Source organism: Tamandua tetradactyla, chromosome 5 (genome assembly GCF_023851605.1).
Source record: "Tamandua tetradactyla isolate mTamTet1 chromosome 5, mTamTet1.pri, whole genome shotgun sequence".
Taxonomy (NCBI): domain Eukaryota; kingdom Metazoa; phylum Chordata; class Mammalia; order Pilosa; family Myrmecophagidae; genus Tamandua; species Tamandua tetradactyla.
This window is the reverse complement of record NC_135331.1, coordinates 165295513-165309182: the sequence shown is the minus strand read 5'-3', so window position 1 is coordinate 165309182 and position 13670 is coordinate 165295513. Positions and strand designations below refer to the sequence as shown.

The following is a 13670-nucleotide window of genomic DNA, read 5'->3' as shown; positions in this document are numbered from 1 at the left end:
GGCTGGGCCGGAGGGGCCACCCAGGCCCCGGAGCCCCGAGTCTTTGTGCGGAGCGCGGCGAGAGGAGACCCGTCCGGGGACCCGGTGCCACGGCCGAAACGCCAGAATTGCGGGAGACGCTGAGTGGAGGGCGCCCCGCACACTCTCCGTCCCGCGAAATAATAAAAAGTAGAAAGTAAAAAAAAAAAAAAAAAAAAAAGTCTTTTCGGGTCAAACTCCTCGGGGCGAGGAGCCACGTTGTGGAGGAATGCCTCGCGGGGGGAGCGCGCAGCAAGCGCACGGACCTCGGCTCCCCAGCCGGGCACACCGTGGGTGCACCGGCCGCCGCCCCCAGCCGAGGCAGCCGGCGCGGCCCACGTGGAGCGGCGCAGCGCCCGGGAGAAGCGCGCCGAGCCGCCCGGGTCCCCGGAGTGCGCGCCCGAGCTCCCCGCCGCGGCCGTTCACGCCCGAGCGCCGCCGCCGGTCCCGCGTGTGCCCCGCTGAGGGGGAGGGGCGGCTGGGGGGTGGGGGCGGAGGGGTTGTGGTTCCACTGCAGCGGGGGCTCCTGTGTCCTTGTGCGGAAATGACACACGGAGTCCCGTCACGTCACGCGAGAGCGCAGCGCACGGACACACACAAAGAGAGGGGAAAATACACGGCGCCCGCCGCCCCCAGCAACTCCCCGGGCCGCCCCGGCCAGGCCCTGCGCGCGAGGCCCTCACTCTCCGGCCCCTCGCCATCCCCCCCCCACGTGGCGCCCAAACTCGGCGCGGGCCCTCTCTGCAAAGTACAGAACTCGTGTCCCAGGTAAGTGCCGAGCGGGGAAAGCCGGCCGCGCGGCGGTGGCGGAGGCTCGGGGGCTGACGAAGGGGAGAGTGGCTGCAATATCCACGCCGGGGTGGGGGCGGGCGCAGAGGAGGGGAAGCGAAGGGGGGCTGCCCCGAGCGCGCTCGCTACGAGGAGCGCCCACCCCCGCGCAGGGCCGGGCCGCCGGCGGGAGTCCACGGGCTCGCCGCGCCCATTGTGCCGCGCACCCCTTTGTGCCCGCTCGGAACGCGGCGGCTCCATGGCGCTCCGGGCAGCACGCGCGCTGCGCAGGGGCGGAGGGGGGGGGGGAGGGTGGACGGAGTGGAACGGTCCGCGCCGCCGCCCGCCCCACTGGTGCCGCGCGACAGCCCCGCACCCCCGTCCGGCGCCGCGATGGAGCTGCCGGAGCCGCCGGAAGGCTCTGCGGAGTCGCGGTGGGCTCAGCGCACCCGATCGGCCGGGCTACGGCGGGGAAAGGCTCGGCGTGTAGAAGAGGGTGTCAGAGCAGGAGCAGGGGGCGGGGACTGGAGGGCGAGGCCGAGCGGGGAGCGGGAGGCCGGAGGAGCCGCGGCTCGGAGGGACGCTGCCTCCGGAGTCTGCAAATGGAGCTAGTGTGGGCCGTGGCGGCGGCGGCGGCGGCGGCGGCGGCGGCGGCGGCCGGGAGCGGAGAGGGGTGGGCCCCGCCGCTAGGGGGCGCAGCGCGGTCTCCCCGGCTGTTCCACGGCGCGGTTCACGGTTCCCGCTGCCCGGGAGCTGGAGGCGGGCCCGGCGCCTTGGGTGTGCACCCCCGGCCGCCGCAAGGCCTCAGCCTGCCGCGGAGCTGGAGCCCGCGGCGCCCTCAGCTCCTTGTGACTGCCCTCGTGATTTCCCACGCTGACTTTGTCCTCGACCTAGTGAATTGCGCTGCAACGCTTTTGCGGGCCTTCTGTACAGAGGCACATATACAAAAATAGACGCATTTTCTTACAGGGTGTTTTTACCAAGGTAAACAATTTGATTGCTCATGTGGGCTTCAGCATTTTGCACGCAGTGCCTATCCAGAGAAAGGTGCGTGGGACCAGGCTAAGCACTTCAGAATCGGAAACGTTCAACTTCACTTTCTTAAAGTAACTTGAATATTTAACTGCAAAACCATGTGACACAAGTGCAGGAAACTGAGGCAAGGAAACCCCTGGGGCTGGGGTGAGCCCGCAGGTTAGTTTAGTATATGAACTATAGAGAGGAGGAGATTCTTTTGTTTCCGCAGTACCCTCTCCTCTCTCTAGGCATTTTTTTTTTCCTCCTAGCCCTTCATCCCTAGAATCCGGTTCATGTCATCACGGGATCATATAGAGTTCCTCGATACTGAGATTTGGATAAGACTCTCTTTTTCACGTTTTAATCCTCAGCAATTAACAGAGTGTCTGATAGCTTATTAGGTGCTCAATAAATATTTGCTAAACGACTGGAAAGAGAGAAGACAGCTGGGATCTGTGTAGTTCCTGCTTGCGGGTTAGCAGGCGTACACATGGCCCTTGCAATGAAATCCACGAATAAAGCCAGAGCCTTTAAAGTCCATCACGTAGGAACTTCCACGTCCATGTGGATTTTACCAGAATGCTGTCTTGTTGAAGATGTATGTAAGGAAAGTGTCTGTGCCCTCCCCACACCCCCACCTCCCTCCAAGTACCAGGAGTAGCAGGAAGAGGGGCAAATGAGGGCCAGCAGAGGGGGCAGTCGGCATCCCAGGCATCTCGTAAAAGGGGCCCTGTTGCCACTCTTTCATCACACACTCCCATTTCCCCTGACTTCATCACTTCTTGGTTCCTAAGCATCCCTTATGTGAGCAAAGACAGAAGAGAAAATTTGGAGTGAAACCTAACAGGTTTGATTAGCTGAAAATTTAATGTCCTGCTGGAATGTCCTGCCTGCCACTTTTTAAAAGAGCTTCCTAGGAAGTCCTTGAGGCAATGAGAAAGGGAATACGCTTTAATGAACTGTATTGACAACATGCTGAGAAATTTTGGGATGTATGCTTGAAATATCTCTAATCATAGAGTGTAGAAACCCATGAAGTTTGCTGGCCAACCAACAACAGTAATTTGGTTTTAGGATATGGTAGGTTGAGCATAGTGTTTTTTGTCACTTTGTTTTGATAAGTGATACATTATAGTCGCTTTCATTCTTGACTAAGTTGAGATTGGGGGAATTATTTGTAGAATTAATCTTTGGAGATGATGGGATGTCTCTGAGTCCCTTGTGGTGGTTACATGGATGGATGCATGTTTGGCATTCACAGAACTGTGCACCCTCAAAAATGTCAGTTTCCTTGTGTGATAATTTTTAAAAACAAAATTTAAAGTCACGAAAAATGCACATGCTGAAAAACCTGATATTTATGTGCCTTGTGAGCACCTCCTTGGCATTTCTGTCCCCTCCAGGTTTGACAAGTGCTCTCCTTCCCCTTAGCGATGTCCCGTTCATCATTTCAGCCCATAGCCCTTGTGTCTGGAATGCCACGTGTGCCGCGCCGAGGCCCCCCACGCTGGCGTCAGGGCTACAGTGTGTTATACAAAGGTGATATTCCACGCGAACTCTCTTTTTAGAACTTGAGGTTTTCACAGCAGCTCACCTGATAGCCTGCCCTCCCTCCGTTTTTCATCCAACTTGAAACATGTATTAGAAGTCAGTCCTCTTAGGTTTTGTTTTCTAGCAAGGGCCTCTTCTCTGATTTTCAGTTATCACTGGCCTGCCAGCCAAACTTGCATCAGCTTCAGCAAGGGCATCGATTGCTCCATTCAGTAAATCATTTATCTTATCGGCCTTGTCTAGCATTCAAGGGGTTGTTGGTTTTGCTAGTAGAGGGAAGGAAGGAGGCTCCCCAGGGGCAAGAGCCATTTACACCAGGCTAACTCCAATTAGCTCACGTCCTCACAAGACAGAACACTTGAAAAAGTGGGAAGTGCAGAGGAAACTCAGCTTATATCGCCCTGGAAAATGAGTCACCACTGTTAAGTCATTCACCTTTTTGGGACGTTGGCATATGCTGTCTGTCCCTCCTTTCCTTTCATCTTGAGCTCCGGCTTCCGGATGCGAAGGTCAAAATCATAAGCCAAGTCTGGCTCCTCCTGTTAGGAAGGTGAAAGGTGGTAGCGCTTCATGAGGCCGGAGGGAACTAAATGAGCAGGAGTCCTTAACTGAGGAAGACATTGCATTTAGCCAGCTTTGGAAAATGTAGTGTCCAGAGGCTGAGATGCCACCTGGCAAGCAGGCGGGGCTGTGCGGTTGTACTTCGCACATCCCCAAAGACGAGGTTTGTGCTCTGACTGACGAAAGAAGGCAGGGACAATTACAGCTTCAGAAAAACGCAGGGAAAATTGCCCTGGTTTTGTAAGGCCTGGTATTTTTCAAACTGCATTTGCAGATGTGTCTAAAAATAAAAACAAATTGTGAGCATGCCCTGCAAGTCCCCTGGGCAGGACGCCACTGCCAAGAAGGCTGGGCCCTGAGAGTACGGAGGCCGGGTCCACAAGAGCAGATGGCCTAGGAACGTTCTTCCTGACTGGGGGGGAGAGCACTCCTCCCCCTCCCCAGTGTGTTTCTTTTTTCTTTCATTTGAAAGAAAGGATATTAAACTTTTTTTAAGCTTTAAGTTATTTTATTTAATTTTGCATTTTTCCTTTTAGCATGCACTTTAAAAAAATTTTTTTTTGTAAAGCCTTATAATAGGTGACATTTACCGAGGGTTATACCCGGGTGCTTATCCCTTTGCCATCTTAATTAACGCTCCCTGAGGTGAGGTAGATGTTTTCAGCATCATTGTACAGATGAGAGAACCAGGGCTTGGGTGTCTAAAGAACTTGCCTAGGGTGGGCCACGGTGGCTCAACAGGCAGGAATGCTTGCCTGCGATGCCAGAGGACCCAGGTTCGATTCCTGGTGCCTGCCCATGTTAAAAAAAAAAAAAAAAAAACTTGCCTAGTGGGAAAAGCTAACCACAGGCGTAACCAGTTCTGACCCTGTGGCTTTGTAGGGGTTTTCGTTTTCTTCAAGATCAGCGGCCCTCTTCCCGAGCTGTGGTCATCTGACGGCCCGTCTGGCTAGTTGTCTGTCTCCTGAGTCCATCCCTAGCCCACAGATGGGTGCTCAAGGGAAAGGGGGTCCTGCCCCATTCCTCAGGGTGTCCCCACTCTCCTTGGAGGGCTCGAGTGAGTCCGTCACCCCAGGGCCTAGCCAGCTCCTTTCCCCACTGCTGGTCAATGCAGCACCCTCTCAGCCGGGCTCGGACCTGCTGGCCCCTCGGGACAGAAGAGGGCTGTCCTGAGGATGGCTTGGGTTAATATGGCAACCACCTGGAGCCCGGCACTCCCTGCGCGCTAAGGAGCTGTCCTTTCCTATAATCAGCTTTCGGAAGTTAATTCATAACCTACAGCAGGGAGGTGTCATGAAATGAAATTACATGATGCGGCATCTGTGAAAAGGATGAAGTGAGGTTGAGATCTTAAGACAACCTTTTTAAATCCTTGAGTTTGTTTCTTTTACCAATACCTTAAAACCAATCTGAGCATATTCTTTCTGCTTTACCTTTTGGGTGTGGCAGGAACTACACAGCCACCATCCCGTGTGTCTCCCATTTCCATCATTCCCCTATTCTGGGGCTCACAGCCTCAAGGCATCTTCCAGTAGTGAGGGTTTGCCTCTCTTGATCCCTGGAAGCGCGTGGAGGGAGGGGGAGGTAGAGTAAGTGGGGGTGGGGGCAGCCCCAGAGCTGCCTGAGGTCGGGGCTGCTGGGGCGGGGTCTTCCCGCTCCCAGCCCTCAGCCCAAGGCCGGGTCCTCAGCCCCGGGAGTGCTTCTGCTTTTTCTGGGGCAGAATCCTGAGTCAGCTGGCTGGGATATGAACTTCGAGGTTTCAGGAAGCCCAAGTACTTCCCATTTCTGGGCCTGCTGCCTGTCTGGCATGACTCGGGGCCAGCCCGCAAGCCTCTGGCTGCTCCGATCAGCCTCCAGTCGCTCTCGCAAGAGGCAGGGACGTGCCGCCCGCCCGCTCTCGCAGGAGCATCTGCTTCTTTTCAGATCGCATAGTGGACGGGGACCCCCGCCCCTTCCGGCTGCAGGCGCCGCGCCCCGGAGCGTTTGCGGTTGGAAACCTGCGGGCACTTGCGGAGGAGCGCAGTGACCCTCCAAGGGCAAAGGGTTCGTCAAGGAATTGCCACCGCAAGGATCCCCTGGCCGAGGATACCCTGTCATCTGGCATCCCAGTCCTTAAGGAGAAGAAATTTCCCTGAGTTAGATACTTGTATGACTCCTTAATTACCCACTGTTAACCGTACCGTGGCCCTTCCTTTTTCTGTGGCCCAAGCCAGCCTCAGCTGCTGAGACCTGCGCACCGTGCGCGCGTGCTCTCAGCCGCCTTCCCTGTCGCAGCCCCGCTCCTCTGGATGGCTGGAGCTTCCTCCCGAAGCCCCGGCTGCTGACGCAAGCCCCTCATTGCCCAGTGTGGCCCAGGGCTGGAATGTAGGGGAAGAGGGGCCCAGGTGCTGCTGAGAACATTTTGCAGAGTGCTCTGGGACAAGAGAATCCCGAAGATAGGACCACGCTTAGCACCACCCATCATCCCGAGTGCGGAAACCCAGCACGCTGGCTGTTCCCACCCTGTTGAATTACCAGGCTCCCCTCCGGACCGTCGGTTTCCCCAGCTAACCACAAAACCCTGCTAAACGACTGGTGCCGCTCGGCACTCAGCTGGCATCCCAGATCCAGAAGACTTGGTCTGGTTTCTTTTTTCTTAAAAATCTGGCTCATTTTAAAAAATTGCTCAGTTATCAGTCCAAATACATTGATGGAACCTATAATGCACCCCCAGAGAATAACATTCCCTTAGTTTTCAAAGTTGCTCTTTCCATCTTCTCATTCACACGTGACTGTCTGAGCCAGACTTGTTCCTGCCCTCTCCTCCCTCCCGGCGCTGTACACCAAGAGACCGGTAATTCAGAATAATTACAAAATGAAAGGTCTTGACTAATTTGTCATTGGTCCCCTTGTTTTTTAGAATGTCAGTATTTTAAATGTTTAAAGGGGAGAGATTTGGTTTTCACAAACATTCTTAGCTTGTTACTATTGGTGGATATAACTTTAGGATGTGAGTTGGCTGGGTAGTAAACCCATTTTTGTCTTGGCTTAATGCACTTCTTATTTTTCATCTTTAAAAATTTATTTTTCTTTATCAGAGACTTGTGTGCCTACTGTAGAATTGCATGCTCACGGTGGAAAGTAGAGGAAAATATATTTTTAAAAATATCATCCATTATTCTCTAATTGGAGGTAATTAACATTTTGGCGTATTTCCCTCCAGCAGCTGTACGGCATTTTAAAATTACATAGCTGAGATATACCCAATGAACTTTGAAGTCTGTTATTATTGACTGGGTAGCCCTGTAATGAACAATTGATTGGGGAACCTTCCACATAATTTAATACTCAGCTCTCTCTGTCATTAGAGGTTTTGAAGCCATGTGTTGAGAAAATGTGTAAAAGTTGATTTCCTAGCTATACAGTGGAAATAACAGTAGTAACTGATCAAAGGCGACCCTGATCCAGTTGATGAAAGGATATTATACTTATGCTATTGTCCAGGGTTTACATTCGGGGCCACTCTTTGTGTTGTTCAGAATTTTCCTATCTGCTTCTGGATTTGATCTGTTGTGAAATCCTAACCACACAGTCTCTGGAAAGCTCCGCACGCCTGTGAGAGGATGAGTAAAAAGGGCAGTAACGCCTTAGCGTTATTATGAGGATAGGTTTGGTCCTGTGGACCCCCTGAAAGAGTCTCAGATGTGCTGGTAAACCAGGTCTCCAAAACAAAAAGCAAGCCCTGTAGGTGGAAGCTACTAACTTGAGTCCACCTATGGTAGAATTAGGAGAACACGCATCCCAGCTGGGCACGCCCGGATCCGCCAGCGCTGGGTCACCACTCTTTGAGGTCCGCGTTCTGGGAACCACGTAGAGACTATCTGGCAGGACACACAAGAAATCTACTGTGGTTGCTTCCAAGAGAGAAATCAGGTCCCTGGAGGTCAGGGTACTTTGTAACCAAATATCCTTTTAGACCTTTTGAGTTTTGTTCCATGTGCATGTATTTCCTGGTCAAGAAATAAATATCTTCCTTTCTTAAAAGTATAAATTGACCTGTAATTTGTGCACCTTTCCAACTTCTCCACTCCTTGTGGCACCTCTTAGAATTGGTTCTCCCTAAGCACCAGTGGCTGTCCTCAGGCCTCCGCCTCACACTTCCCTCCCTCTGCAGCATCCATCCCCTAGAATGCCTGCTGACACTCAGGGTTCGCATTCCTCCTGTTTCTCCAGGAGGCACAGGGGTAGTCCCAAGCCCTCTAAGTTAGTGCATTTATGTAGCCAATTTAAGCAACTTATTCTTTGTAGTTCGAGTATCTAAAACGTTTTGTTATTTTGTTTGGGATTTCCCTGCCCTTTGTGCTTTTTGTAATCAGAAAGCTTTTCTGATGACGGTCTCATCTTTTCCCATCCGTAAGACCTGCATGGAAGATTGAACATTGTCCATCTCACTCTAAGAAGGAGGGAGACTAGTAGACACGTTGATAAAATACACATACTCCTGTGGGCGTTGCAGCTTTTCTGTACCAATGATGGCCCACTTTGCCTGAGGTTCTCTAGGCTATCTGGTTAAAAAATAGCAAGCATATTCACTTATTAGATTAACCACTGGAGATAAGTCCTGTTTTAAGAGTCACCCTCTTGTTAGGTAGTCAATGGCATCTTAACCGGAGGTGGCAGCAAGCTACACAGGTCTCGTCACCCACATCTCCTCAATTTGTTTAAATCTCCCGGTGGCTTGGGAAGGGTTCCTGAGGGACCTGCAGCAGCCATGCCGTGGGTGGTTTTGGGGGACGATATGTAAACAGTCCTACGCTTTGCCATTGTCCAGGGGTCACGTAAGAGGAAGGAGAAAGCCTCAAAAAGGAGAGAATGTTAAAATGAGAAAATGTAAAAGTCCAGCAGTCACGAGATTGTTCTCCTCGCAGCCTCCAGAAGAGAGGTTGTGGGAGCTGCCGGCGCCACAAGTGACCCTCAGTTACATCAGCAGAAGGTCATGCTGTGGGACGCCAGCCAGCTGGGTGCTGGACACTGCGTGTCAGCCCACAGCGAAACGGAGCAGGGCCAGTGCCTGTCACCGGAATCGATGGCTGCTCAGTGCCGAGAAGTGACCCATGCGGCCTCTTGTAGGGGCTCAGCCCATGGGGAAGGACTAGCGAGGCGCGTGGCACGGGCTCGGTTTCCAGGTGGGGTGTGGGGTGTGGGGTGCGGGTTCCCAGCTTCTGTCTGATGGAGAGGTCCCAGTCTGGACACAGGGCTGCTGTGCCCATCGAAACATGCGCCACAGAGGTGTCAGGAGCTAGCGTGACCCCGGGCGAGTTCCCCACTCTCGGTTTCCTTATTGATAAATCGGGATTGAAATTCCCCTGCCCCGCAGTTTGCGGGCTGCAAGATTAGTGAGGGTCCCCACGTCACCGCCCGCCGCAGGAAGCCCAGCTTCCCGGCCACAGGGCCCCATTTGCCGGCCCGGGGAGGGGCCAGTGTCCTGGGTGTTGGTTTTACTCCCCAAAGATTCTGGCATCTGTCCGTGGCCTGTACATGACCACGGAAGGGTTTTCCCAGGCAGAGGTGCCCTGGGGGTCCTGCATGCCCGGGGAACAGGCAGCCCCTTCCTCTGAGCCCACCCCTGGGAGGTGGCCTGGTTCTCTCTGGCTCTCCCCGCACTGGCAGGCAGGCGGTTCAGCTGTGCCCATTCCCTCCTCATATCCTGACACACTGATCACCAGGGCTCAGCATTCAGGTGCTGACTCCTGGCTGTAGTGCCACACGGCGGCTTTCCAGAAAACCTGCCCCCTGCCCAGCATGTCCACCCTTGGCAGCCCGGGCCCCACGCCGCCGCCCGGCAGGCGTGTCTGTAGGAAGGCTGGCAGGCAAGTGGAACGTTGGGGACACGTGCCCTCCTTGCCCGGCACTCGTGGTTGTCTGCTCTGCCTTTGCATCAACTCCTGTTTTCTTCTGTTCTCCTCTCATCCTTTTAATGCTTTCTGCGTGGCCTGAGTCTTTGCAGTTCTTCTCTCATCGTGACCCCTTTTTGCCCCCAGAGACGGCATCCCTCCTCTCCGCAGTCCCAGATTTCTCTCCAGGGTGTAATTGCTTTTGTACAGAGCACCCACCTCTGACAGCCCTGGCCTCGTGCCTCCCACCTGCCCTGCCCCTGCTCACCTCCGCCGGCTCCCTGAGGGAATGGGTTATGCGACAGCATGGGCAGGCGGGGCACAGGGCAAGCGCGGGGTGCGCAGACGGAGCTGCCATGCGGTTCCTGCAGGGCCCGCCTGACTGGGCTGGGGATCAGGAGGCCCGAGTTTCTCCCTGGCACCAACCAGCGCTCCTGCCTGGAGAGCCTGGACAGATGCCCGCCTGCCTGCTGAGGACTCACGGGTCTGCTGGAGAGGGTTCTCGAAGGCCGAGCAGATTCCCTTAAAAATACGATGGAAGGAGTTGCTAAAATTCACCTTGAAGTTGACATTTGTTCTTTGTGTGTCACTTTGTTGTTTTTCAGGTATGCGATAATTTGGTGAGTTGGAATTGTTTTCAGTATAATTTCAGTTTCTGGAAAATCTTAGAATTCTGAAAGTACAAAGAACCATGCCTTCTCGGAAAGTTAGCCCGAGGCTCTTCGGAGCACTGGCTACATGTTGCTTGCTTTTTTTTTTCCCCACCGAGTTTTGAAGTTAGTATCATGTCTGAGTAAATCATCCATGACCCCTCCCCTGTGAAATCGGGGTTCTCTCTTGACCCCACAATCGTCTACTGAACATTGTAGATGGCTTCCCTCTTCCTTGTAGACATCTCCGAAGAATCCTTGACCAAGAGGGGAGTCAGCCTTAGCACTCAGTTTAATCACATATGGGAACCTCGGCTCCCCTGTGTTGATGTGGCAGTAGTAAAGGCTGCCATGCAGATGCTTTTCCAGATGTTTCCCCATCATTTGTGTCCCCTACGAGTTAAGTGCACACTGCTACATGATTTTAGGGATCTAAAGACTCAGCGGTACTGTTGGTCGTGGTGTCCGTTTCTTTCCAGGTGAGCAGTGGGAGTTGGGGGCCAGCCCCGCACTGGACCAGACCACCCACCATAGGGCACCACTGGCCCCTTCCCACCTCCTTCCCTCACTTGGAAAAACAAGTGTGTGGACCAGATTTGTGGCATGCTAAGCCACCCTGCACTGCCAGAACCCTCAGCGCCTTGTCTCCTAGTGGCTTCAGAGGCTACAAAGGAAGGAAGGCTGGGCCAGCACCATCCAGTAGAAATGGAGGGAGAGTCGCATGCGTCATTTTGAATTTTCTAGTAGCCACATTAATACACAACTGTGTTATGATATTCTGAGCCACTGATTGAAATCATGCCAAGAATGTATGTTTGTTTGTTGTTTATAATAAAGAGGTAAGATGAATTTTAATAAAATATTTTGAACCCAGTTTATCCAAAATCTTATCAGTTTTAATATGCAATCAATATAAAAAAGTACTAAGATATTTTACATTCTTTTTGTTATACTAACTCTCAGAAATCCCGTGTGTGGTTTAGAGGTGCAGCACTTCTCCATTCGGACCAGCCACATTTCAAGTGCTAAACGGCCACGTGTTGTGGCTAGTGGCTGCATAGTGCACCCTCAGGAGCCCCAAGACCTCAGCTCCTGTCTACCGGGCGCCACAACCTCCAGCATTACTCAGACTTTTCGCTTCGTGGCTGGATTTTTTATTATTATTGTTATCGTTATTTTTGAAGATGCAGAAGTTTTATTGGCCACTTGTTCCCCAAAGGGCACCCTGCACCTGCTGCCTCAGTGCCTCAGAACTGGTGTCGTTGGTCTCAGATGCCACTTTGCGTGGATTTAAAAAAATTTTTTAAATACCAAAAAACACCAAGCAAACACAAACATTCCTATTTTGATCATTCCGTTCTACATATATAATCAGTAATTCACAATATCATCACATAGTTGCATATTCATCATCATGATCATTTTTTGGAACATTTGCATCTATTCAGAAAAAGAAATAAAGCGAAAACAGAAAAAAAAATTCATACATACCAAACCTCCCTTTCATTGATCACTAGCATTTCAAGCTAAATTTATTTTAACATTTGTTCCCCTTATTATTTATTTTTATTCCATATGTTCAACTCGTATGTTGACAAGGTAGATAAAAGGAGCATCAGATACAGTTTTCACAATCACACAGTCACATTGTGAAAGCTATATCATTATACAATCATCTTCAAGAAACATAGCTACTGGAACACAGCTCTACATTTTCAGGCAGTTCCCTCCAGCCTCTCCATTACATCTTGAAGAACAAAGTGATATCTACTTAATGCATAATAATAACCTCCAGGATGACCTCTCGACTCTGGAATCTCTCAGCCATTGACACTTTATCTTGTCTCATTTTCCTCTTCCCCCTTTTGGTCGAGAAGGTTTTCTCAATCCCTTGATGCTGAGTCTCAACTCATTCTAGGATTTCTGTCCCACGTTACCAGGAAGGTCCAGCGTGGCTGGATTTTTAAAGCTGTGGCTAAATTAAGGAGATCATCCAAACTCTGAGGTCTTTTGTAAGACTTTGATTGCCTCAAGTTTTCCCCCAGCCCTGTAGGTGGCTCTCAGTGGATGCTGGAGGACACATGAGGAGACTCCCAGCAGCCAAGGCCTGGGTTGTCCGAGCTGCTGCAGATGAGAGGCTACCTGGGGGCTCTGCCTAACCCTCTCTTGCCCAGAGCCGGGGCGGGGCGGGGCGGGGGAAGGAACTTCTCTGTGGATGGAGAGAGTTAAGGAATAAACCAATCAATCGAGACTTTGTCTTTGTTTTTTCATTTAGTGGACTAGAAGATGAACTCAGCTGAATTCAATGAAGATGTAGAAGAAGGTAAAAAAGAAAGAATAAAATAAAAATATGTTTTAGAAAATGTTTTTAATTTGTTTGATTAGGTAATACATTCACATGGTTGAAAACTGTATTTAAGATGCTATATAAAGATATATAATGAAAAGTTTCCTCTCATCCCTGGTTCCCATCCCCCTCCACCCACACATCTGTTAAAAGCATCATGCGTATATTTCCAGAGTTACTTTTAAAAAGCATTATGTGCAAGAAAATATTTCTCTCCCTCCATCTCTCCCCCACCCACCACCCACCAAAAGACTTTAAAAACAGTCTTGAGCAGAATATTCTAGGAATATGGTTTTTATTGTGTAGCATGAGTGCAGTAAGATGTACATTGCTTTTGGGGGGAGCTCAGTGCTATTGTGACTAGACATTATTCATTATCTGAGCTACAGTGTCAAAGGGCAGCCCACACACACCAGCCACTTAGGGGACAGTATTCATCTCTGAGCTGCCCGGCAGCCTTGGGTTTCCCACTAAGCCTGATTTCTTCTCTGCCACAGTTCTAAAAAATAACACTGTGAAAGTGGAGACAGAGGCTGAAGATGCTGCCCTGGACTGCTCAGTGAATTCCAGGCCTTCTGAGAAGCTCTCTCTGGACAGCATATTCACTGCCCTCCAGGACTCCAGCAAGCGGAAGCAGCCTGGTGGCGATGGTCCCCCAGACGCGGTCCCCAGCGTGAAGAGGAGGCGGCTCATTCCCGAGGTGGGGACCAGCCCCTTTTGTTCCTTTGGGCTCTAATTCCCTCTGAGCCGATGCCGAGTCTCGCTCTACTCTTGGGCATCTGGGCAGCTCCTTAAACCCTTGGGCATTGGAGCTGCCCCGTCTTTGGGTTCAGTTTTTGGAAGGTGCGTTTGGTTGGAACTGTGGTCTGTGCCTGACTGCCTCTG

The 13670-nt window shown here is 51.8% G+C and overlaps 1 protein-coding gene across 1 annotated transcript in view; it reads left to right on the top strand.

Annotated features, from left to right (window-relative positions):
* Positions 1–676: 676 nt before the first annotated feature.
* BEND3 (BEN domain containing 3) overlaps positions 677–13670 on the top strand; it is a 35583-nt gene continuing 22589 nt past the window's right edge. Inside the window, exons 1-3 of the mRNA XM_077162554.1 lie at positions 677–786; positions 12714–12761; positions 13283–13485. Coding sequence (XP_077018669.1) covers positions 12725–12761; positions 13283–13485 — 240 coding nt within the window. The 5' untranslated portion in view covers positions 677–786; positions 12714–12724. The remainder of the gene's footprint in view (positions 787–12713; positions 12762–13282; positions 13486–13670) is intronic.